The sequence below is a fragment of the Kogia breviceps genome, chromosome 4 (genome assembly GCF_026419965.1).
Source record: "Kogia breviceps isolate mKogBre1 chromosome 4, mKogBre1 haplotype 1, whole genome shotgun sequence".
Lineage (NCBI taxonomy): Eukaryota > Metazoa > Chordata > Mammalia > Artiodactyla > Physeteridae > Kogia > Kogia breviceps.
Window position 1 is genome coordinate 107,453,757 of NC_081313.1, and position 25,932 is coordinate 107,479,688.

General features: G+C 35.8%; 1 protein-coding gene across 1 annotated transcript in view; it reads left to right on the forward strand.

Moving 5' to 3' along the window:
• The window catches only part of ADAMTS19 (ADAM metallopeptidase with thrombospondin type 1 motif 19), a 274,741-nt gene that overhangs the window by 235,379 nt on the left and 13,430 nt on the right, over nucleotides 1-25,932 (forward strand). Inside the window, exons 19-21 of the mRNA XM_059061851.2 lie at nucleotides 8,434-8,569; nucleotides 12,418-12,622; nucleotides 15,188-15,340. Of these exons, the coding sequence (XP_058917834.1) occupies nucleotides 8,434-8,569; nucleotides 12,418-12,622; nucleotides 15,188-15,340 (494 nt within the window). The remainder of the gene's footprint in view (nucleotides 1-8,433; nucleotides 8,570-12,417; nucleotides 12,623-15,187; nucleotides 15,341-25,932) is intronic.

Genomic DNA, 25,932 nt, shown 5'->3' on the forward strand with positions numbered 1-25,932 from the left:
CCAAATTCCTATTCCTCTGCTTCTGCCATTTCTTACTGATGTCAGGGCCCATTTCACTTAAGGGGTTCTGCTTCACATCCCCTATCCATAAAAAACAAAAACACAAATAGAAACAAACACATTTAAAGTGAAGATCCACAGAGTTAGAACTTTCTTCTTTAATATAATTCAGTTGCCATTCCATGATGGGTTATCAGGAAATGGAGCAGTGAAAAGGTTGCTGGTTCCTGTTATTGCACTGAAAGGCAGTCATTAAAATCTGTTTACATCTGAGACTCTAGACAGGAAAATGTTTGCCCAGTGAATTTTATTATACTCATTTTTTTTTTCATCCTGCCATAATTGTGCTCTAGTAAAACCTTCGGAAGTAAACATACAGAACTTGTCAGTCTCCAGTTTGAACAAGCGAATTTTTAGGGTTAAAAATTTTTTCCAAAATCACATTAATTGCAACCTAGAATATGTTTTGTCAATTGTCAGGCCTTAAGAAATAGAGGTTCATTGTAAACTATTTTAGTTTCAAGGTCAGAAGGGCTTTTAGATATTCTTAAGCATAACTTCATAATTATTAACATGAGAAAAGTGAAGTGCCTTAGAGATTGAGACTTCCCAAGGTCACAGGCCCAGCGTGGGAGGAGCCAACATTAGAATCCAGGACTCCAGAGTTCAAGTCTTCTTTCCTCCATGTCATATACTTCCTTCAAGAGCAGTTCAGGGGTTTAGCGTCATTTCTTTCCACAAAGTATGTGTAGCATGTCCCTTAGAGATTACATAGGTTTTCTTTGTTTTTTAAAAAAAATTAATTTTTATTGGAGTATAGTTGCTTTACAATGTTGTTAGTTTCTACTGTACAGCAAAATGACTCAGCTGTACATATACCTATATCTCCTCTTTTTGGGATTTCCTTCCCATTTAGGTCCCCACCGTACATTAAGTAGGGTTCCCTGTGCTATACAATATGTTCTCATTAGTTATTTATTTTATACATAGTATCAATAGTACATATGTGTCAATCCCAATCTTCCAGTTCCTCCCACCCCCCCTTCCCCCTCTGTATCCATACGTTCTCTACATCTGTGTCTCTATTTATACTTTGCAAATAAGATCATCTATACCATTTTTCTGGATTCCACACATATGTGTTAATATACGATGTTTGTTTTTCTGGCTTACTTCACTCTGTATGACAGTCTCTAGGTCCATCCACGTCTCTACAAATGACCCAATTTTGTTTCTTTTTATGGCTAATATTCCACTGCATATATGTACCACATCTTCTTTATCCATTCCTCTGTTGATGGACATTTAAGTTGCTTCCACGTCCTGGATATTGTAAATAGAGCTGCAATGAACATTGGGGTGCATGTGTCTTTTTGAATTATGGTTTTCCCTGGGTATACGCCCAGTAGAGGGATTGCTGGGTCATATGGTAGTTCTATTTTTAGTTTTTTAAGGAACTTCTCTACTGTTTTCTATAGGGGTTGTCTCCGTTTACGCTCCCATCTACAAACAATAAATGCTGGAGAGGTTGTGGAGAAAAGGGAACCCTACATAGGTTTTCTTTGGATTCAAAGAGATGTTTTATTTAATATGTTAAATAAGAATTTAGATATGTCCTTACTTTTATTTCAAATGACTTATTTTATAAAATAGTCCTAATTATAAGCAACCTCTATATGATTTGCACTTGAGTAAACCTTCTCTCTCAAATCTGTTCCATTGTGTTTAGTCAACAGTTTTCAATTATCTCTATGTTAATAGGATGTATATTCATTTCAATGCCAAAGTATTTCTGGGCATTTGGATATTATTTTCCTTTGCAGTTCATAAATAAAGTGGATGGACAAGGTTTCAAGAATCGCATTATTTCTGACTCTGTTTCATCGATTTTATAGCCAGAAAGAGCTTTGTAATCTTTCAGCATATTCATGAATTAGATGAGAGTAAGTTCAAAGCACAGAACATTGGAAACAGACTCATGCAAAATTTATCTTCAGCAGCAAAGAGGAATAATAGAACTATTCTACTTCACAGAAATATTAAGCAAGAAAGAGCAAATAAAGTGTCACAGGGCAGTATAAAATTTCAGTGTTTGACATGTTATTTTTTTGAATACAATTTTAAGGCATCACATTCTGGAAATAAGTGGGAAAAAGAAATTTTTTAAAAATACCTAATGTCCAGTAGCTAAATTTTTATCATGATCTTTTACATCAGTATCTAAAACTAAGTTTTAAAATTACCCAAATAAGAGTTAACTTATTATGCATTGCTATTAATTTATTAATACCAGCTGTTACAAGATAAGAAAAGTCTAAGATATAAAAACTTCTTCTTTTAGAAGAAATATTACTTTAAAATATCTAGTAATGCTGGTGATCTCAAGTAAATTTTTCCAGCAGTTTAACCTGTACACTTTTCATCACGATCTTGTCAAATTCAAATCATAGTTCCAGAAAAATTTGAATGGGTATATCATTTTGTACTTTAGCATTGCCCATTGATATTAGTCCTTTTATTTTCAAACATCTTAAAACATATTTGTGAAATAAATGTTTACTTTGCATTGGTGTTCTAAAATATCTAAAAATCTTTGAAGGGATGTTTTAAATTTATTTTGCACCTCAGAAGTAGGGGTCAGTAGATAAAGGATTTTTTTGACATAAAAGACTGTTTGAAATGATCTTGGTCTTCAGAGGCATCAGGGATCTATCATTCCATAATATCTAAGGGGTTTTTGTGGAGTCAGCATTCCACATACTATATACAGCACTTGCATTACTCTAGGACTTTTATCTAGTAGATGAATTAATGAAATAAAACCTTGAATGAAGGCCCCCAAATTTAATAACGTGTTTTGAAATAAATGCAGAGTTAAACATGCTTTTAAGAAATCTGAATAGATACAATTTGAAGGGGAAAAAAATAAGTCAGCATTCCACATTCTTCACATTAGTCCAAATCCTGCTAGCTTATGACTCTCATGCTGTAAGCCTTGTATTATGATATCTTCTAGACATGGCTTTCCTTGTCCATGACCAGGTTCTCAGGAGGCATCCAAGTTTGGGGGTCCAAAATGAGGAAGTATTTCAGTATACCAATACCTGTATCTTATTAAGGGTGCTGTTTTTTTTTTTCCTGTTTTTCCCTTTCACAGGCACTTTGCATGTACCAAAGTAAATGTTATTAGCCAAAGAAAACACACCAAAATATATCTTTGCTCTTCTCTGCATTATTTTGTTTTAGTAATATTTAGTGCCATTTTGTATCCTATTGATGCTTTCTTTACTTAAATTAATAGGAATGTTTATATTAAGTAAACTCTTTATAAACTTGAATTTTAACACCTAAATAATAATCCATGTATTAGATTTGCCATATATAATTATTCATTTAGTTTGCACATGATTTTTTACCATCTTAGGAAACACAGTGTTGAGATGAACCTCTTAGTGCAGGAAGTACTTTGGGCTTGAATTACATGTTTATATTTCATTTGTTGATTCCTTTACCAATACTGACTGTACTCACACTTTTGCTGAATGATCCAAAGATGAGTACTTTCTGTTTTTAGAAAATTTACTATCCACCTAGTAGGGGTTAGATAATAAAAAAACACCATACAGAGTGATATGGGGAGTTGTAAAAAGCCTCCAGGGATATGCATAGTTGCAAAGGCCCTGGGGTTAGTGAGAATGTTTATTACTAGGCTGAAAAATATGAAGATCAAGCTGTGGGAAATTATTTGACAAAAAAAGTAGAAAGAAGGTAATTCAAGAAGGTACTTAAGTGTTATTCTAGCACTCAAGTTAAATTTAACTTGAAGGTTAGGGGATTCCATTAAAATATTTGTGTGTATGAAAATGACAAGATCACATTGGATTGTTTATTGAGTGTTATAAACAATACAAAATACAATTTTGTATTAAAATAAAAAATGAAATGTCATTTTAATATTCAGCCCAAACCTTGAGGGAAAAAATGTTTTATAGAAATGTAAAAAGAATGGCTAAAAATTAAAGGACATGACATGATTTTTGAAGTTGTTCAGGTTAAAAAAATGTATTCTTAAAAAATAACCACCATTTTATGTAACTCTAAGAAGTGCTCAGAAAAAAGACCTTCCTCATTAAAGTATTTTTACTTTTGGTTCAATTGCTTGCTAGTCATTGTTAGTTCAATAGAAAATAATTAAGTAAACATTTTTAAAGAAGAATGTAAAGACAGATGAATATATATATAGTCTCTTTCTTATAGACTTCCCCAGTTTTAGTAAAACGTTTAGATAAATTATTGTACAAATTGTGGTCCATCCACAGCAGGAGTTACTAGTTGGTAGTAAAAAGAAACAAATGATTGATACCACAATGAAGATGTACCTCCAAGGGGATCATGCAGAGTAAAAATGTCAGTCCCCAAAAGTTATACACTGTATATAACAGTTTTCAAAACATTCTTGAAAATATTATAGGAATGGAGAACAGGTTAGTAGCTGCCAGACTTATTGAGTGGTGGATGGTAGGGGAAGTGGGTGTGGCTCTAAAAGGGTAACTGGCGGGATTCTTGTGGTGATGGAGATATTGTACATCTTGACAATATCTATGTCAATGTGCTAGTTGTGATACTGTACTATAGTTTTGCAAGTCATTACCACTGTGGGGAACTGGAAAAGGGTATTCAGATTATTATTTCTCACAAGTAGATGTGAGTATACAATTATTTCAAAATTAAAAAGTAAAAATTTTTTTTAAAGTTTGAAATGTCCCATAACATACAGAGAATTTCAGTTATGCGTATTAAAACACTGAACCCACTCCCCAGATTGTTTCTACATGTATGATGCAGGTTTTAGAAATGTGATCTACCTGAGTAGACTATAGTTTTATTAAAAATTTCCATTTCATGAGTTAAATACAGAGCATAGAAAAAAAATCAATTTATCACTGAGATTGGAAAAGAAGGAACACAACATAATATGCACTCTGTTCAGTGTCTTTAGAGAACAAAGAATCAGTAAATAAAAATCACCCCTCCTTTTCAGATTTTGCCCAAATTTAGTAATAAGATGAATATATAATGGTTATTGTATTTTATTTGTAATTATGTTCAAAACAGATTTCCCCAATACTGATTAAGTGGGAATGACTCAGAGATGAAATTAATTGCCATAAAGCAAATAATACACTGTCAACAGCTTGCAGCTACTCAAGGTTCAGGCAGAAGGCCAGTTACTCCATCACTTTCTGTTCATCCCTCGGTTCCACAGTACTGGATGCGTTGTAAATACTGCTATTAGATGCTATAATGGAAATTTCCTGTGTTGGCTGGGACATAAAAATATATAAAGGAAAAAAATCAAATAACATTTCTGTATGGCTTTAAGATCCTAGTTGTATTTTCACAGGCATAGTGTGCCTGTAGCTGAGCATTAGATTTCTTTTCTTGATTCTTTTGTCTTTGTTCAATGAAATTTTTTAAAAGTAGGGCTAGGGCTTCCCTGGTGGTGCAGTGGTTGAGTCCGCCTGCCGATGCAGAGGACACGGGTTCGCGCCCCGGTCCGGGAAGATCCCACATGCCATGGAGCGGCTAGGCCCGTGAGCCATGGCCGCTGAGCCTGCGCGTCCGGAGCCTGTGCTCCGCAACGGGAAAGGCCACAACAGTTAGAGGCCCGCGTACCGCAAAAATAAATAAATAAAAATAATTTTTAAAAGTAGGGCTAATCCGTCTTCTAGCTGCCAAAACACTTATGATGTGAGGGTCTTTGCTACAATGTGGATGGAAATGTTCCAATTCATACTCACATGCCTTCATACTTTTTTAGAGCACGGATAGGGTGCTGCCTGTCGTGGTGCCAGTACCTGTATCTCTTTTGATATATCAGTACTTAAAAGATTTTTTTTCAAAAGCTCAGTATGTTACCTCTGGGCCAACATAACTAAGGTTAGATATTTTCTGAGTGAAGGAAAAAATGCAGTGTAATTAGTTCTGAGTTACTCATTCCGTGGCTACACTGAAGTTCAGCAAAGGCTTTCTGGATATTGTCTGTTTGTCTTCTTTTTGTGCTGTAGTTGGCAAAAAGCATTAAATTTAAATTAGTTTAGACAACTACATCTATTCTATAAAAGAGTGTCTTATAACTGTGAGGTTTTAAATTAGATTTTAAAACTAATATTTATATTTCATAAAAGCAACATTTATTTTAATCCTTTTAGGTAGGCATCATTGTCATGTAGAAATAATACTTACATATGCTAGCATTATACAAAATTTGTGTTATACCTATTTCATAAAGGTCATATAGGAGCACCTGAGGCATAGGAAACTAGGTGGAAGTTGACCAAAAACTTCCCAAATTTTCACATTTAGGTAACTCCTACCTAGTAAAGCCAGTTTTTTCTGTGAAGAAAAATTAACATCATAAGTCATTTCTGCTTCTTTAGCAGCTTATTTTAAAATTATTTGAAGTTGGTGGGTATTGAACACTATTATGATTAAGTCTAATGCCTCACCCCACCCTTCTTGACCTACCACGGAATAGCCTGGACAGCCCTTAAACATTTGCCTGGGGCTTGTAAGGTTGCCTTTCCTCTACACATTAGCATAACCTTACCTGACTGCATGAGCTGCACAGGTCAGGCTAGTGGACCTCTGAGACATGGCTGTTGCATTAGTTAGGCAGCTGGCACTACACGTAAAGTCCTTGCCCCAGGGACCGCAATCTAGCCCATGCTCCATTTACCAAGTCATGCACCCTTGTTCCAAGGCAACTTCTCGGTGGAGAAAGGAGCACCTGGGGGGCACCTTTTACTTATCTATGGTTGGATGTCCATCTCAAGGTCCTCCCCATTGTTGGCCCACTGGTGCACCTTTCACTGAGTGCCAGAGTCCTGGTTGAAGGCATGCCTTTTCCCTCTCAAAGGAAAAGACCTTTTACCTGCTCGGCACTCTTGTCTGTCTTGAGCTCCCATAGAAAAAAATGCATTGCTCCAGATCTCTGGGATTCTCCAGATAGAAAATAATTAGCCAACATTGTGCTGCCTATGCTAGAAGATGGAACTAAAGATCTAAACGTTTTCAATAACATGACATGCAGTGACCACAGATATAATTATTAGTTAATCCACATATGTATGTAGATATAGTCATGTTTTTATACTACAAATTGTCATGGGACTATGCTCAGTGTTGTTGAGAGGGTAATCAAGGAAAGATCCTGAACCTGTTTCTATTCTTTTGCCTTCCACTTGGTTACCCCTGTCTCTCCCAATCCCCCTCAAGTCAAAGTAAAAGATATTCAAAAGTTATTCAAAGTAGCTCGCTCGCTCTCTCTCTCTCTCTCTCTGCATCCTTTCTTGATGCCAGCCTCCTTCTCTGTTAATTAAAGAACAGAATGACCTCTCTGCCACAAGCCCAGGCTGTCCTGTTTGGCATGACCAGTATGAATGCCCTGAGCTTCCTAATTATCATTGCATGATAGTCATAGGATCCTAACTAATGGGCCCTTCAACAGCGACCCAAAAGACTTGTGATTTTTCTTTTCTTAATCCTTCATGACCTGTCTGGCTTTAAAATTATTGGCTGATTTAATTATTTTATAATGTCAAACAAGTTAAATTAAATTATTAAATCCTATATAGATATTTAAACTTTTTTAGAGAAACAGAATCAGCACATATGTAGTAGGCTTTTTCAGTGTAAGATGAAATAATAAAAGTGTTGTCAAGCAGGCATGCTTATAGGGCTCTAAGCAAAATGAACACAGCATACAAATAGTCATTTTTGCCTTTTATAATCAGACTTTATCTTACCAGAGAAAGGGGAAAAGCCAGTTTTCTGAAAGCTGGTGGAAAATGGGAAAACTCCCATGGCTTCTCTTAGAGAACACGATAATCATTAGGGAATGAGGATTTCTTGAATTCTTGGGGTCTTTACCAGAAGTGACAAGAATAAAGGTCTGAGTTATATTCAAGATAAGCTTGCTTCCCATAACTTACCCCCTGATGGTGTACAGCCAGATGATAAAATGTGCACATGTTTATATGCATGTTTATGTGCTTTCATGACAGCACAAAGGTTTCATACAAATACTGCTTTCCACTGCTGAATGCTAAAAGATGGCGCAGTCCTTTATAAAAATATTTAAATAACATCTTATCAACTTATGCACCATAATCCCTTTGTATTATAAAACTTGCCATTTAATTGCTAACAAGAAAAAAAATTACCATTATCTTCCTTAAGCCTAGAGATACATTTTGTTATATAAATTATAAATAATATCATCCTCATTGATCTAACCTAAAATTTGTTTAAAATATGAAAATTACAAGTCTAGGAATACCTCGAATAAACATGCATATAAGACTATGCAATAAGTCCACTGCATAGAGCCCTAAAATAACATTTCTTTTTATGTTTATTTGCTCTTTTCAGGAGAAAGGAAGACAACAGTGTCTTGCACGAAAATCATGAACAAAAATATCAGCATTGTGGACAATAAGAAATGCAAATACTTAACCAAGCCAGAGCCACAGATTCGCAAGTGCAATGAGCAACCATGCCAAACAAGGTAACCCTGTCCCACCACTCATTAACAAAATCCCATTTTCTTAAAAGCAATGCAGTGGGTATGTACCAAAATGTAAGGCTTTAAATAAGCAAGGTCTAAGAAAGAAAGATAATCAACATGATGGAATGAGTGTTAGAAAAGCAAGGTTAGGATTGACCTCAACTTTAGCTGCTGTCCACAGTGTGAAGACAACTCCTAACTGCATGGCAGAGGAGTATTTAAAACTGTCTGGTAACCTGTTGGTCACCTCTTCAAAAATCTGGTTATTTGGTTGAATTCAGCTACTCATTCCTAAATTCTCCAAAATGGTGTTTTAAGCACTTGCCAATGACGATATAAACTAAAGTGGGACTGGCCAGGACCCAGTCCCCTACACAACAGTGGGGGCATTTGGTTCTTCTGGTCCCCAAGGCTAGATCCTCACTTCCTCGCCCCAGAGTCCCCAGGGCAAACTGTTTGGTTCCTGATCTCTGATCACCAGATTCCCAACCTGGGTCCTAGTTATTCGAAAGTTGGTTGCTTCAGTCCCATGTGACTTCCCCAGTGAGTAATAAGCAACAAAGCAGGCAAGAAACTCATGAGTAAGGGATAGAACTGCAATACTGAGCACCTTAAAGTGGTGAAAAAGAAAGGCTATGCCTCAGTAACCAGCAGAGATGGGTGAATGGAACCTTAGTATGATTTGGGAGTGGGCTTACAGCAAGGCTGTGCAGAATGGTTTCAGGCACAGGGCTTCCGAAAAATCTCTGTGCTTTCATATAAAAATTAATGTTGGGCTTGAGTGGAACTCAGCCCCAGTGTCAAAAGTCCTCAAAACTTTGTGGGACAGAATGGCTCTCTAACTAATATAATCTTCCTCCTGACCTTCCACCACAATGTATGGGGAAGTGAAAGGAGAGGGACAAACAGAGTTGCCAATTAACTATATTTAGGCTTTTCTGTCTTCAGTAATCTCTAATGCTCAGTTCTTCTGGTTTCCCTCTTCCCCTACCTTTCCCTTCAGATGTAGCACTGCGTCCCAAGTTCCTTCTATTTCTGACTTATTGCAAAACTCAATTGTTAAGCCCTCCAGATCTGGCTCATGCTATGTTAACCAGAGCTTAAAAGAATTTGGAAAATCTTGTCTTCCTCTACAAAGCTGAAATTTCAAGACTTGCTTTTCTGTAGACTCAGTGTATGTATTTAAGGTATCAAAAGCTGATTATCTACTTTTTCCTTTCTTTGCATTCGTGCTCTAACAATTCTTCCCTCCTCCTCAAAGGGAAAATTATGCTTACAGAGAATAGAAGAATGGTATGTAAAAGAATATGCAAAAGAAGAACGTACATTACTTTCAATAATGTTCAATAATGCCCTTTGCATGAGCCGGACTATATGCTTTTCATCTGAACTCTGTAATTAGGTGTTTTTGTTTTGTTTAACATCTTTATTGGAGTATAATTGCTTTATATTGGTGTGTTAGTTTCTGCTTTACAACAAAGTGAATCAGTTATACATATACTTATGTCCCCATATCTCTTCACTCTTGTATCTCCCTCCCTCCCACCTTCCCTATCCCACCTCTCTAGGTGGTCACAAAGCACCAAGCTGATCTCCCTGTGCTATGCGGCTGCTTTAATTACGTGTTTTTATAAGGCAGGGTAGTAATCAACAGAAAGGGTGACTTAGGGAAATATTGTTGCCTACCGTCAGGTCCTTGGGTCTTTTCCATTAATTGCTAGGCAGATAACAGATGCTGAGTTTTTAGCTTTTGCCCTATCAGCTAAAGAACCTGGATTTTTTTGTTGTTGTTATTACTATTCCGAAGAATTATCTTTCTCTTTTTTTAATCTCTTTTAATAGACATTAAAATGCTAATTTATCTTATGTTAAATAATTTATTAAACTGTTTCAAAACACCATTTATTTTATATACCATTTAACTTTCCCATTTGGATAAAAGAGCAGGAGCTTTTTCTGATATATCAGGAATCTTGAATGACCTGGATTTGAGGACTAGAGCATATTTGTCACTTCCTAACCTGGTCTGTGAAGAATCAGAATGTACAGTACACACCATTTATTGTTCATTCACTGACCTCAGCTATCTTGGGGGAAAACGCCTTGATAATGACTTGGTAAAATGAATAGTTTTAAAAGGTTGATACATTTCTGAGTGAGAAATTTTTGCAGCTGGAGACTGGAAGTCTTTTTGTTAGCAATTATTATCTTCTTTCCCTTGGAAAAGGAGGCAGTGTATTTTGAACCACCAGGAAGTAATGTCAGTGAGGTTAACCAAAATACTGGAAAGTAATAAATGGACATGGGCAATCCTGAGGGATCATCACAGGAAATCTTACCAAGATTTACTGGCATAGCATAACTTTTGTTCCTCTTTCTTCTTCTTTTTTCCCCACCATGGTAAAAAACATTCTAATTACCATTCACATTTTTTGAAAAAGTCACCAAATGGCCTGATGTAACCCTATGTACCAAATATAAAATATATTAATGCACTAGTATATAGCTTTGTAAGCAGGAGGCTGGAAGATGAGGAAATGAGATAATTCCCAATTAGGTGAATTCTAAAATATAAAATGTTTTCTCTCACTACAATATGTTTCATTTTTTTGTTCTTATTTTTCAGCAGCTTTCCAAGGAATGAAAAAAGTAACCTTTTATCGTTATACTAAGGATTTCTAAAATTTATTTTATTTAAAAAATTAGGATTTCGGGCTTCCCTGGTGGCGCAGTGGTTGAGAATCCGCCTGCCGATGCAGGGGACACGGGTTCGTGCCCTGGTCCGGGAAGATCCCACATGCCGCGGAGCAACTAAGCCCGTGAGCCATGGCCGCTAGGCCTGCGCGTCCTGTGCTCCGCAACGGGAGAGGCCACAGCAGTGAGAGGCCCGCATACCGCAAAAAAAAAAAAAAAAAAAAAAAAAAAAAAAAAAAATTAGGATTTCATGAAATTGCAAATACTTCTCTTTTCAGTAGTGTCTTCCATAGTTCCATGGTTGGTTCCCCAGTTGAGGGGAAAGGCATATAGATGGGTTTAAATTGTGCTTATAGCCTAGGTATCCTTGTGCAGAAAGATGAAGCAGAAACTGAAATAAATTTGGAAGATAAATATTCACTTTAAGAAAAATCTACTAGGGGACTCCAAAGCAAAATGGTAGGTCTGCATTATACTTGATAGATGAGCAGACGGGAACTTCCTTAGAGGCAGTACTGCAGTGCAAATGTTATCGTGTTAACAGCAATCTGGTTGCAGGTGATGGGCATAATACATTAGTGATTACTTCCTCCAGAGAAGTAGGGAGTTCTCTGTGGAAGGCTTCTTTTACTTGAAAATACCTGCACATGTCTCTTTGTGAGGTAGTCTGCAGCCTGATTTCAATTTCTGACTCCACAACCTGTGGCCTTTGGTAAGTTACTACACCTCTCCTTGCCTTGGTTTCCCTTTCTGTAAAAGGCCACGATAGTTGTAGTACCTAACATGTGGGGTTATTGTGAAGATTCAAAATGAAAAGAATAGGACCAACTCATGTATGTTAGCAATTTTGTACTTGTTAGGCACCTCAGTATGGCAATATGATGTGACGGGCAGCAGCAGGCAAAGCGTGCAGCATGACAGGGACAGAGTCTAATACATCCTTTGAGATTCTAATAAGAGCAAGGCCCTGAGATGAGAAGTGTGGAGAAGCAATAGAAAGCCTGGATTTCTTAGGGAAAACTCAAATATTAGTTAAAAAAGGGGAAAAAAGTGTAAATCTATTGTGTAAACATTCTGCTAATTCTAGCCATGTCAAAATATGTAGTAAGTAGATATCTTTTAACTTGTCTCAGTGACTCTTGCTTTACTTTTAGATGGATGATGACAGAATGGACCCCATGTTCACGAACTTGTGGAAAAGGGATGCAGAGCAGACAAGTGGCCTGTACCCAGCAGCTGAGCAATGGAACCCTGATGAGAGCCCAGGAGAGGGACTGTGTCGGGCCCAAGCCGGCCTCCACCCAGCGCTGCGAGGGCCAGGACTGCATGACCGTGTGGGAGGCGGGCGTGTGGTCCGAGGTACAGTACCCACCCCAATGCTTCTCCGTTTCCCTCTGATTTTCTTACTCTTAGCCTATATAAGGTCATGTTTTATCATGTTCAAAGTCTCTCTGCATGGCAGTTTTAGCACCATTTATTTGTTTTTCTGGTAATAAAAGGAATACACTCATTATAAATAATTTTGAAAGTAGGAAAAAACAGATTTATTCTTTGTTCTGTGACTATTGTAATGTAATCAAGAGCATATATTATATACATTTTAGAATCCAGATTTTTTATTTCTTTACCATGACTTTACTCTTTAGTGGACACATATGAAAATACACATTTGGAGAGAGAGTGGCATGGACTTATATACACTACCAAATGTAAAATAGCTAGCTAGTGGGAAGCAGCCACATAGCATAGGGAGATCAGCTCGGTGCTTTGTGACCACCTAGAGGGGTGGGATAGGGAGGGTGGGAGGGAGATGCAAGAGGGAGGAGATATGGGGTTATATGTATATGTATAGCTGATTCACTTTGTTATACAGCAGCAACTAACACATCATTGTAAAGCAATTATACTCCAATAAAGTTGTTAAAAAAAAAAGAAAATACACATTTGACTCATATTCCTGAGCATTAGAAGAGAAAGGAGAAGAAAGGACATTAACATTTAACATTCATTTCCTGTGAGCAGGGATTCTGTTCTTACTTCATATTTAGTATCTTGTTGATATTTAATCAGCAATGCAAAAAAGTTAAGTTTCACCCTTGTGAAATACTACAGCTCAGAGAAATTAAATAGTAGTTTACCCAGAGTCCTGCTTAGTGTTGGAGCTAGGATTTGAACCCAATGCTGCCAGGCTCACTGCACCATACACCCAACCAGCTTGTAGTATGTAGCATGCAGCTTTGTTCCATGCCAAAATGTATGCTTATTTTCTGTTATCATGATACATATCTGCTTATGATAACACCAGTCATTACTTATATTTACTAGCTGCTCTGGAGCATTTTAGGTGGGCATATGCGTGCATGCGCACACACACACACATAAACACCCTCACACTTGTATACACATATGTATACACAAAGACATATGTGCACGCACACCCAGAGCAAAATATGCTTAATTTCAGAATATTAGCTAAGATGTAAAAATGACAAATAGAAAATGCTAGGCTGCGATAAGTAGCCATTCTTTTGAAAATTGAGGATAAAGTAGCTTAGATAATGAGGTTTGGGAATATTCTTCAATTAACCCAACCCCCCCCCCAAAAAACACACTAGCACATAGTGTGACTTTCTCTTGTCTTGCTTTTCTAAGCTATATCTCACTCTGGCATAGATTCTTCCTCATTGTAATGAGTACTTTTGAGAATGAATGGATTGTCCAATTTTATTTTGGCACCAGGTAGGAGAAGTAATAGGTCAACGCAACGTACCAATTTTAAAAATGTCTCTTTTGTCTTGATTTAATATACAAATTGAATTTATGGATCAAGGTTAGTTTTGATTGCAAAAAATAAAAATGTAAACCTTAAAATGCCAAATCACACATGTAGTCCACCTTAAAGCTCAGGATATTCAAATGCAAACCATAAATTATGAGACAATGATGCATTTGTGCAAATTTTATTGTATTTAAACCTTCAGGAGTTCTATGCTTAAGTTTTCAGGAAGACAACTACTGGAATCTGCATGGTTATTCCTCTGCTCCATTCTTGCTAAGTGCATACCTGCAGCTCCTTCTTTGGACCTTTTTTAGACACAGATATAAATTAGGTTTTCAAGTTTTGCTATATCTCTCATCCCTCCCTCCCTCTCCCATCTCCCACCCAATGCCGTTTTGGTTCCTGTGTCCAGATAATGAGTGATGCATAACTTTGTAAAACTGGGAAGCTTTATACATATTCCATAATGGGGAGCATAAATGTAAACGATATGGTCAGTTACATCTTACATGCTTCATACCTATATGTCACACTGTCAGTCAAGCGTCAATTATTCATGAAATGAACTAAACTTATTTTGAACTGAATTATATTTTCAATCCATATAGCCATTGAGAATGATTATTTCTAGGGGTGTATAATTATGTAAAGAAACTTTTGTTTTTGCTATGTTTTCTCTGTTTTAGCTTTAAGAAAAGTTTTGAGAAATGATATTCTCTTAGAAATTGTCGTTTTTCACAAACACTTCTTAAGACTAAAACAAAGTAAATCTTAGCAAAAATAAAATGAATTTCCTTATATAATTATATGCAAAAAATTGATGTCAGTCAGGTTTACCATTTTACATTTTGATCGTTATTTATTATTTGTCTTTCATAAACAATCCCTGTGTTACAGGACTGTCTGTAGTAATGGTCCTGTGTTCCTGAAACCCATTCACCCCTAGCACTATGCCGAAGCTCCACGTGGCCTCTGATGCTGGGCTGTAGCCTGGTGCTCTCCTTCTCCTTCTCCTTCATTCTGGCTTTTATGTGGGTAATAGGCTTGTGAGAGATGATGAGAACCAATTCCTAACGTAATTTGATCATCAGTCTGTATCTCTTAATCACCAGCTTTATCCACACTTCTCTGCTGTTATCTTCCAGTGTTCAGTGAAGTGTGGCAAAGGTGTACGTCATCGGACCGTGAGGTGTACTAACCCCAGAAAGAAATGCGTCCTCTCCACCAGACCCAGGGAGGCTGAGGACTGTGAAGATTACTCCAAATGCTATGTGTGGCGAATGGGTGACTGGTCTAAGGTAAGAATAATTCTGTACATTCTCAGTATTGAGTTTCACTAATGTCAGCATTGTCCTGGGTACTATAACCACACAGTCTGAAGTTTAGGAGGCATAGAGAATAGAGATCATGGAGGTAGAGTATTAAATACCCAGGTTCAAAGCCTGCCTGTGTGTCTGTGGTCATAATCTCAATAAAACTGTTTTAAGGACTAAATAAGATAATATGTGTAAAATACTGGAAAAAAATGGTGGCTGCTAGAACATGGAGGGGAGAGTGGTAGCTATTTATAAATAACTCTAAAGGACATTCTGGAAGAAATGTTTTCATTGTACAGTACACTGTGGTTAGCCAGCCTCCTCGTTGTTGCCCAACAAGAAATTCATGACATTTAAAATCTATTTTCTTATGATTATTCATGTCTTTCCTCTCCAACAAAGTTTGCGTATTAACATCGTATCTGAGTACTCAGTGCATTATACTCTTTCCACAACTTCGAACATTTAAAGTTTACGTTGGGATTCTAAAGGATGCATTTGTCAACAATGTAAATCAATCCCTGATTACTGAATTAGGAAATACTCAGCCCAATCCATGCAGCTTTTAGCTGGTGAACCATATAGGGAAATCTTACACTTCAGAGTAAACAACTTTTAGACATAAGTGAATTCCAAACTAACCATAAATTATTTCTTTCATGTTCAGGGTTTATGTTTCCCAATTCTACGAGGGGAAAATAGAGTACTGTAGTGTGATTGAGAGGGCATGGCTTGGAAGTTAAGAAACATGGGGAATGGTTACGACTCCCTCATTAGATACCTCTGTGTCTTTGTTTCCATAAGAGTGAAATAAGGAGAATAGATAACACCATTGTTTTCAAGCTATTTTTATACTGACACTTCATTCAGCACTGAAAGTTTAAACTAGGTTGAGGAAATGAAAGTACTCCTTGGAGAGGTGTGGGGAGGATCACCTATTGCTCCCTATCAGTTGTAGAAACTCTGCATTTGTTCATCTTGGCTAATGAAATTCTAGATGTTTTCCTTAAATGAAATAATTCTGCTCTAAGAAAAAATTAAAACTACTAATCTAGATATGCAATATTTTTCGTTTATTAATTAATAGAAATATTCTAAGTGATAAATGTTGTTAACTCCTAGTTAACTATAAGAAACAAAATTTGGTATTTCAAAAAACAGAAGATCCAGGTTTTATTGTAATTTATGACCCAGAACTCTAAGCTGTCCAACATTGCTGCATATGGAAATAAGGCTAGCAAATCCTATTTGCATGACAAATACTATTATAATTGATTAATAAATGTGCCTATTTTGTGGCCTGTCGTCAAATCTTAAGGAAAATCAAAATTAACTGGGGAGATCATAGAAAACATTGCTTTTGCTTTTCTGTGCTAAGCCTAAAAACGTTTTAAAAATTTTACCACAATTTACATGTATGTAATTTTTAAATAGGTTGTATTGAATTACTTTGAATTGGTTTTGTTATGTTACTATCAGTACATTGCTACCTAGCTAGAACAGCCTTTGTGAGTAAGGAAAGTAATGGATAGCTCTAATAAATATTCTTTTTTACTTGATAAATTTTTATTAAAATTAAAAAAAAATTTTTTTATACAGCAGGTTCTTATTAGTTATCTATTTTATAAACATTAGTGTATATATGTCAATCCCAATCTCCTAATTCATCCCAACACCACCAACCCTCCCACCCCACTTTCCCCCCGTGGTGTCCATACGTTTGTTCTCTACATCTGTGTCTCTATTTCTGCCTTGCAAACTGGTTCAATGTACCATTTTTCTAGATTCCACATACATGCGTTAATATATGATATTTGTTTTTCTCTTTCTGATTTATTTCAGTCTGTATGACAGTCTCTAGGTCCATCCATGTCTCTACAAAAGATCCAATATTGTTGCATTTTATGGCTGAGTAATATTGCATTGTATATATGTACTACATCTTCTTTATCCATTCATCTGTCGATGGGCATTAGGTTGCTTCCATGACCTGGGTATTGTAAATAGTGCTGCACTGAACATTGGGATGCATCTGTCTTTTTGAATTATGTTTTTTTCTGGGTATATGCCCAATAGTTGGATTGCTGGGTCATATAGTAATTACATTTTTAGTTTTTTAAGGAACCTCCATACTGTTCTACATAGTGGCTGTATCAGTGTACATTCCCACCAGCAGTGTAAGAAGGTCCCCTTTTCTTCACACTCTCTCCAGCATTTGTTGTTTGTAGATTTTCTGATAATGCCCATTCTAACTGGTGTGAGGTGATACCTCATTGTAGTTTTTATTTGCATTTCTCTAATAATTAGTGAAGTTGAGCAGCTTTTCGTGTGCCTCTTGGCCATCTGTATGTCTTCTTTGGAGAAATGTCTATTTAGGTCTTCTGCCCATTTTGTGATTGGGTTGTATGGTTTTTTAATATTGAGCTTCATGAGCTGTTTATATATTTTGGAGATTAATCCTTTGTCCGTTGATTCTTTTACAAATATTTTCTCCCATTCGGATGGTTGTCTATTCGTCTTGTTTATAGCTTCCTTTGCTATGCAAAAGCTATTAAGTTTCATTAGGTCCCATTTGTTTATTTTTGTTTTTATTTCTATTACTCTAGGAGGTGGGTCAAAAAAGATCTTGCTGTGATTTATGTCAAAGAGTGTTCTTCCTATGTCTTCCTCTAAGAGTTTTATAGTGTCCAGTCTTACATTTAAGTCTCAAATCCATTTTGAGTTTATTTTTGTGTATGGTGTTAGGGAGTGTTCTAATTTCATTCTTTTACATGTAGCTGTCCAGTTTTCCCAGCACCACTTATTGAAGACACTGTCTTTTCTCTATTGTATATCCTCCTTTGTCATAGATTAGTTGACCATAGGTGCGTTGGTTTATCTCTGGGCTTTCTATCCTGTTCCATTGATCTATATTTCTGTTTTTGTGCCAGTACCATATTGTCTTGATTACTGTAGCTTTGTAGTATAGTCTGAAGTCAGGGAGTCTGATTCCTCCAGCTCCTTTTTTTCCCCTAAAGATTGCTTTGACTTATTGGGGTCTTTTATTTCACCATACAAATTTTAAGATATTTTGTTCTAGTTCTGTAAAAAACGCCATTGGTAATTTGATAGGGATTGCGTTGAATCTGTAGATTGCTTTGGGTAGTATAGTCATTTTCACAATATTGATTCTTCCACTCTAAGAACATGATATATCTCTCCATCTGTTTATGTCATCTTTGATTTCCTTCATCAGTGTCTTATAGTTTTCTGAGTACAGGTCTTTTACCTCCTTAGGTAGGTTTATTCCTAGGTATTTTATTCTTTTTGTTGCAGTGGTGAATGGGCTTGTTTCCTTAATTTCTCTTTCTGATCTTTCGTTGTTAGTGTATAGGAATGTAAGAGATTTCTGTGCATTAACTTTGTATTCTGCAACTTTACCAGTTTCATTGATTAGCTCTATTAGTTTTCTGGTGGCTTCTTTAGGATTAATTGTGTATAGTATCGTATCATCTGCAAACACTGACAGTTTTCCTTCTTCTGTTCCAATTTGTATTCCTTTTATTTCTTTTTCTTCTCTGATTGCCGTGGCTAGGACTTCCAAAACTATGACGAATAATAGTGGCCAAAGTGGACATCCTTGTCTTATTCCTGATCTTAGAGGAAACGATTTCAGTTTTTCAGCATTGAGAATGATATTTGCTGTGGGTTTGTAATATATGGCCTTTAGTATGTTGAGGTAGATTACCTCTATGCCCATTTTCTGGAGAGTTTTTATCATAAATGTGTGTTGAAATTTGTCAAAAGCTTTTTCTGCATCTATTGAGATGATCATATGTATTTTATCCTTCAATTTGTTAATATGGTATATCACATTGATTAATTTGCATATATTGAAGAATGCTTGCATCCCTGGGATAAATCCCACTGGATCATGGTGTATGATCCTCTTTTTGTCTTGTTGGATTCTGTCTGCTAGTATTTGTTGAGGATTTTTGCATCTATACTCATCAGTGATATTGGTCTGTAATGTTTTTTGTGTGTGTAGTATCTTTGTTTGGTGTTGGTATCAGTGTGATGGTGACCTCGTAGAACAAGTTTGGGAGTATTCCTTCCTCTGCAATTTTTTGGAAGAGTTTGAGAAGGATGGGTGTTTGCTCTTCTCTGAATGTTTCAAAGAATTCACCTGTGAAGCCATCTGGTCCTGGACTTTTGTTTGTGGGAAGATTTTTAATCACAGTTTCAATTTCATTGCTTGTCATTGGTCTGTTCATATTTTGTGTTTCTCCCTGGTTCAGTCTTGGAAGTTTATATCTTTCAAAGAATTTGTCCATTTCTTCCAGGTTGTCCATTTTATTGGCACAGAGTTGCTTGTAGTAGTCTCTCATGATGCTTTTTATTTCTGCAGTGTTTGTTGTAACGTCTCCTTTTTCATTTCTAATTTTATTGATTTGAGTCCTCCCCCTCTTTTTCTTGATGAGTCTGGCTAAAGGTTTATCAATTTTGTTTATCTTCTCAAATAACCAGCTTTTAGTTTTATTGATCTTTGCTATTGTTTTCTTTGTTTCTATTTCATTTACTTTTGCTCTGATCTTTATGATTTCTTTCCTTTTACTGACTTTGGGTTTTGTTTGTTCTTCTTTCCCTAGTTCCTTTAGGTGCAAGATTAGATTGTTTATTTGACATTTTTTTTGTTTCCTGAGGTAAGATTGTATTGTTATAAACTTCCCTCTTAGAACTGCTTTTGCTGCATCCCATAGGTTTGGGATCATCATATTTTTGTTGTCATTTGTCTCTAGGTATTTTTTTATTTCCTTTTTGATTTCTTCAGTGATCTCTTGGTTATTTAGTAACCTATTGGTTAGCCTACATGTGTATGTGTTTTTTACATTTTTTTCCCTGTAATTGATTTCTAATCTCATAGTGTTGTGGTCAGAAAAGATGCTTGATATGATTTAAGTTTTCTTAAATTTACCGAGGCTTAATTTGTGACCCAAGATATGATCTATCCTGGAGAATGTTCCGTGTGCACTTGAGAAGAAAGTGTAATCTGCTCTTTTCAGATGGAATGTCCTATAAATATCAATTAAATGTGTCTGGTCTATTGTGTCATTTAAAGCTTGTGTTTCCTTACTAATTATCTGTCTGGATGATCTGTCCATTGGTGTAAGTGAGGTGTTAAAGAAGCAGAATTTTAAATTATCATGTAAATTTTACCAGTTCTGTAAGTGTGCTTTGTGTAACCAAGATTTATAACCTTAAAGTGGTCTCATATTGCATAATTCTTAAGTTAAAACAATTCATAACAGGCAAGTGCATGATCAGAGAAACAACAATGTCATGAAAGGTTCTTTACTGACATACTGAAGTGTAGAAAGACAAATAGAAGATTTATTACCCTATCATTTCGAGCTTTACTTTTATCCAGATTGGTCAGCAGTCAATACAAGTGGTTTGGTTTGTACCATTTCACATGGCCCTGAAAAAAACATTCTTTTATTTCTTACTCTTTGTTACGGTGGATTCTTAGAGAGAAAGATCATGTGAATTTAAAATTCTGGGTAAGTTAATAGGCTGTTCCTAAATCTCATAGGGTCCTTGGCCTGATGATCTTCCTTCAGTTTTCTACACAGAAGTTTGTCCCTCCAGTTAACATGGACAGTGGTAATTGTGACTTATTACCATTGGTAGGAAATTATGAATAATCACAGAAGATGTTTCTTTTCACTGAAGGAAAACTCAGGAATCATTGAAGGAAATTTAAAGAAACAAAACTTGATCAAAGCAATCAGGAATATCCTAAAGCAAATGACTATATAATACCACATTTTTAATCATGTGTCTCTGCAGCCTAGCGTTTCTGCATTAAATGAAAAAGGACAAAAAAACCCAGATCCAAAAATTGCAAAGGAGGGGTTTCTTGTTACCCAATGGCTAGGCTAGGACCTTAGGACTATGGATTCCTTCATATGTGGACTGACCCAGTGTTGCATATACCCCAACGCAATTAAAATAAACTTGCAGGATGTTCCTGAATCCAAATGAGTATATGTATAGATCACTGGTTTTAATACAACTAAACTAAGTGGGTTGTTACAGGTTAGTAGAGGGAAGCTCAATCACTTGTTAGAAGGATTTCCCAGTCAAATTTAAAGAAATAATTAGCAGTAATAGTAAATAACCAACTTAAATATCCTACTAGAATGTAAAAATAGAAAACGTTGTTGCAAATCTCAAAGAGAGGCTATGGTATTTCACTTTTCTTTTTTCCTTTTACCAAGGATCACTTTTAGAGACCATGTAGCTAGTTTGTTATTTAGTGTAACATACTTTAGGAAAGCTTACGTTAGATTATTTAAATTTCAAAGACTAGCTTTGTAAATATTTTTTTCTAACTAGAGAAAATTTGTAGATGGAAACCAAACAGAAATAATCTGTAATTCAGAAAACTGTTCTTGGGATGGATTAGCATTTCTATTCAGAATTATTTTCTAATTACATCTACAAGTCTGTTGATATTTGGAAAAGGTAACTGCTCATCATTTTTACAGTTATAGATAATCTCATAAGACAGGAAAATTTGAGCAGCTACCCCGTAATCAAATATGAATCTATCATACTGAGTTCTATCATTGTTGCCTCAGTCAGTAAATCAAAGATTGTGGCCTTGGTTTTAAACATACAGACATTGAGGAAACCTATCCGAAGATAGCCTAAAGAAGAGATATTTTGCATTATAGGGAAAATCTACTTTAAAAATTCACTTATCTCCGAGTAAGCTGTTCATACTAAAGAAATTACTCAATGATAAGTAAGATGGTTTTTCTCAAGAAAAACTTTCTACTATGTCATTTAGATACATCCACCAAACATTTACCCAACTTGCTACTCACCATTCTATATAAAAAATATAACTGTCTTCTAAACCATGCATAATAATCCCTAAACTGTTGGCTATCAAATTGTTTTGTCTCTGTCTCTTTGCACTGCCAGAGAATAGGACATTCTTTGCATTGCTATCATTTTTATTTTTAAGATCTCTCGAGAGTTGTATCTGTTGCCCCAGATATATAAAAATATTGAATTTCCAAAGTATTCGGATTACTCAAAGTAGTCAAACACAGTTGGCTGATATGATTGAACATAGCAGAAATATATTAGTTTAAAAAGAATGAGGCACACATTCTATGTGTATATGTCTTCTATCTAAAGAAAATGTATAATTTAGAGAGATTAAAGTAGTGTCTATGTATACGTATGTAAGTGGGTGTGTGTATGTATATATATAATGTATATATATGTGCGTGTATATGTATAAATTATAAATGCAAATATAAGAACATGTGTTTAACATCCTTTGGATTGGAAAATGTGAGAGAAGTAATTTTTTTTAATCCACAGGGATTAAAAATACTGTCTTCTTAATAGATCCTTGAAAAATCACTAGACTCTTAAAATAATGCTATCAGTGCTTTCATGCTGCATACCAGGGCATCTATAATTTCACCTTCGAAACCATACCTAGAAGTAATTCAGTAAATAAATGTCATTGAGTTAAAAATTACTCTTGATGTCCTTTATAGGGGATGGAGCATGGAGCATGCCAAAACTCACTTTGGGGATATTGAATTTCAATAGGTGGGAGCAAGGGGAGGGTTTCACATAAAAATATAATGAAATTTGATGACTGTTATAAAACTAAAATCAGGAGTCTTAACATTGAGTGTTTTTTACTTAGATGTAGTAAAGTATATGTTCATCAAATACCAGAGAATATCCAGAGATGGACATAACCATATCACCAGGACACCCAGAGAAAGACGTGTATACAATGCAAGAACAAATATGCAAATAATCAGCTAGTTAGAAAGGCATCATATGGATGCAAAATGTAAATGAAAGGGAAAATCTTTTCACAAACAGGTCCCTGGTTTTGCTGCAGGTTGACGGGGTGGCACCCCAGCATCTGCACAGCCACAGTGCATGACCTGCATCAGTCTTGAATGCAGAAGAGCAGTTCCTTAGACCCCCCAACCTCAATCCCCACATCTGTAAAATGTGCCAAAGCAACTGTAAGTCTTTAAATTTCAAAATACTCTAACTGTGCAGGTAAAAGTAATCCAGTTTCAGTGATGTGTATAGACCAAGGAAAAATATTTTGAGCTACTTAAAAAGGAAAGATCTACCTGAGGAGACAAAACACAAACAGCAGAATAGATTAGAAAATATATATATATATATATAACCTTATTTTCTATATACAAAATATGTATGAGTCCATATAGGGTAAGAATTAAAATTAACAAACTTGTTTAGAAATAAATACACACACACTCACGCAAATTCAGGGCTCAGAGAGGCAACATGAGAGAAGTGGGTTGAGGGATACCCAGGGGCTCCCATACAGAGGAAGTTTATTTTACACAGTTCTGCCCTGTTGCTTCCACATATGTTTTCCCATACTACTTCTAAGATTAGATGTTATCAAACTTTTTAAAAAACATTTTGATAGGTGAAAAAAATGATATCTCATTTTGAAATGCACACATTCTTGGACTCAACAACTCTGTTGCCATAGCTTTTGCTTACAGACATTCTCAAATAATTTGCTAACTGCATTTATGAAGATGCTTATTGCAGCCTTGTTTGGAACAACAAAAATTTAGAAACAATCCGTATATCCATTAACTAGTTACATAAATCAAAATACTATATTTAAACAGTGGAATACTGTACTGAATAAAAATACATTTGTATATACATACTGATAAGAAAATTTCTCTAAGAACTACTATTAAATATGTAAATATTAGGCAGAAGAGTTATATAGTGTGAACTATATTTACATATATTCTTTTTATACATATTAAAATTTTTCTGCACCGATATACAAAGAACAGTTTATCTGAATTACATTGAAGGAAAGGAACTTCTATGCTTATATATCCATATATAACTTTTAATTTTATAAATAGTTTTTGTCTGAAATTAAAAGAAACTCTTACTTTCTTCATACTTACATTTTTCAGGCTGCAGTATCAACAGTGATTGATGTCATGGATATAGAGAGATGCTATGAGAATATTATAGAATTTCTAGGAAGGGGAGAGGATTTGATAAGTTAGGTAATTGGTGAGATAACTCGGTGTATGGAGTCAGGCAGCCCTGAGTTCGGATTCTGGATTTTCTGTTCAGATAAGTTACTGATTCCAAATGAAATAATTTATGAAAAATTATTAGCAAAGGGTCAGATACATAGTACCTAAATAAATGCTGACTATTCATATTGTAGTATCAGTAGAGATGGGGAAAATGGTTGGCTTTGAGAAATTTGTTATGAGGTTAAAATGAACAGGAGTGGGGTTAATTTTCTGTGGAGAGGTGAGAAGGAGGGAGGTGTTCGTGTGTTTAGGAGGAATCCTACGTTAGCTTTCTGGTCTGAAGAACTTGTATGAATAATCTTTCTGTGATATGAGATAGGAAAGCCTAGAGATGAATCAAGTTGGAGGGGAAGGTTTATGAATTCTGTTTTGGACTGTTTCACGTGCCCATAAAAGAATTAAATACTGGTGTCTAGTAGATAGGTCAGAGGAGAGGAATGGGATGGAAATACACATTTTGGAATCATCAACATTTAGGCAGTGTTTAAATTTTAAAGTATAAGCGTGCCCTAGAAGGGAGTATAGATGGAGAAGAAAAGATGCAGCCCTGAGAAACTCCCAGCTTTAAAGACTTGTGAGAAAAGAAGCCACTACTAGCAAAAAGGACCCAAAAAAAAGGGGTATTCAGAGAAACAGGAGGCAAAGTCGTGAGAAACAAGAGAAGAAAGTATGCTTAAGAATGTTCAATGAAATGGAAACTCAGAAGGAGTTGAGGGGAGCCTATTTTTTTATTCTCAAATGTCAGCTGCTATAGGACTGTGCCAGTGGCATTCCTCATTTTATTTCCTCAAACCATATCCCACTCCCAATTTCCTTTTTCTTGAAAAATGTTAATACCTTCTTCCCAGATACCCAAGTAGAAGCTATCCTTGGCACTTTTTCTTCTATACACAGGTAGTGTTTTGCCTGGGTTGCTCTTCACTCTCAATATAATACTGCAGTCCTTTTTATATTTTCAGCAGGACTAGAGTAACAATTTCTAATGTTCTTCCTTACCCCCGTATAGGGGGATGACTTCAACACTCTATCCTATAGTTCAAACAATTTCAGAGAATTGTCATTGGCTATACTGTCAACTACCAGATACTCACTCTGACATTCAAAGCTTTCTATATTCTGGTCTTAACCTACCTTTTGAGAATTGGCTCATTATTCTCATTAATTCAGTATCTCCACTAAGCTCAGGCCTGAGCAGTTTGTACTTCTCCAATCTCCATGTCTTTGTTTATACACTTCTCTTTGCCTAGAATGTGTTTTTTACGACCATCCAAGTCCTTTAAGGGCCAGCTCAAGTACCTAAATTCCCCAATAAATGACAGAATCTGTCTGCACTTACTGACTACATTAATTTCTCTCAATTACTTATTGCCTTATATTTTTGCTGTTTCGTTAAGATTGTCTTAACCCTTTTACCCTTCTCACTCCTCTGTCTGA